This window comes from Helobdella robusta (assembly GCF_000326865.2).
Source record: "Helobdella robusta unplaced genomic scaffold HELROscaffold_51, whole genome shotgun sequence".
NCBI lineage: Eukaryota > Metazoa > Annelida > Clitellata > Rhynchobdellida > Glossiphoniidae > Helobdella > Helobdella robusta.
The window spans coordinates 808,322-809,684 of record NW_008705261.1 but is presented as its reverse complement, the minus strand read 5'-3'; the positions used below and the strand labels follow the sequence as shown (position 1 = coordinate 809,684).

Genomic DNA, 1,363 nt, shown 5'->3' with positions numbered 1-1,363 from the left:
ATTACCTCTGTTGCCGGATCACATTCAATCACCTGCCACTGTTCGACATTTAATCAATATTATATCATCTATTATTGATAATGTGAATTATGGTCAACCAGTTGTTATTACTGCAGATCAACCAGTATTTGCGATTGCTAAGCAACTTCAGTGGAAATACCCTGATCTTTATGGTGAGGATAAAATGATTATAATGATGGGGGGACTTCACATTGAGATGGCTATTGAAAATATGATTGGAAAGTGGTTATCTGGAAGCGGTTGGACCGAATTATTTTTCAAGACTGAAATCGCAAGTTCTGGACGTAGTGAAACGTTGCTTAAGTCTTCACATGTTAAAAGAACTAGATACGCTCATGAAGTTAGTATTGCAGCACTTTACATTCTAAGAAACAACGCATATAGAGATAACCAAAAAACGGCAGTGGAGTCTCTGGAAACATGGGTGGCTCGAAGATGCAAAGAATCTGCTCAGTTTTTATTTTGGCAGACGACCATAATTTTGGAGGGCATATTACTTAACTTTGTTCGTAGCATACGTACTTCTGATTTCTGTTTATTTGTCCAAATGCTCGAAGAGCTTTGTCCTTGGTTGTTTGCTTTAGATCTTATTCATTATTCACGATGGCTTCCTGTTTTCATAAAAGGGCTCAAAGAACTACCAGTGCGACACCCGCAAGTTTATGAAGCATTCCAGAAAGGTCATTTCACAAGTAGAAAAACTAATGCTGATTTCTCCGCAATTTCCGATGATCAATTGCATGAACAAAATAACAAACTAATAAAAGGATGTAGTGAAGCTATCAACAATTTGCATAATAATGATGCTCTTCTTAAATGGATGGTGGCCGGTCCGGAAATCTCACGAATGATACATGATTATGACCAGATTCCAGTGCACAATTTGTCTAATAAAGTTCCAAATCGGTGTCATCATGAATGTTCAGCAAGCTTTCAATCTCGATATATTAGTCATGTTTCAAAAATGGTTAAATATATGCAGGAAGACGGCAATCCATTTTCTGAACAACTTTTGCAAACTATCGACAACCAAAAAATTTTAATGTCTCAATCTGCAGAGAACTCCGTTAGACAAGCGGAACAAAAAGGAATCAAGCAATATGAAAATTTTGTAAAAGAACGTTTAATTTTCGGTCAAAAATCTTTTTATGATTCATTGTCTAAAAACAATTTGGAACTATTTCATGGCCCTAAAAAGACATGTAACAAAACTAAGCTTAGAATAACAGATCTTAAACATGACTCAAACATATTTTGTCAAATGTATGTGGCCAGTCAAAGCCGCACAGGCAACGTGGAAGATTTTTTTGCTCACGAAAATAAATATTATCCTCCATCCATT

The 1,363-nt window shown here is 36.0% G+C and overlaps 1 protein-coding gene across 1 annotated transcript in view; it reads left to right on the top strand.

The window, feature by feature from the left end:
• Nucleotides 1-217: 217 nt before the first annotated feature.
• The window catches only part of HELRODRAFT_179007 (hypothetical protein), a gene marked incomplete at both ends in the record, with an annotated part of 2,382 nt that continues 1,236 nt past the window's right edge, over nucleotides 218-1,363 (top strand). The window contains one exon of the mRNA XM_009027868.1: nucleotides 218-1,284. Coding sequence (XP_009026116.1) covers nucleotides 218-1,284 — 1,067 coding nt within the window. The remainder of the gene's footprint in view (nucleotides 1,285-1,363) is intronic.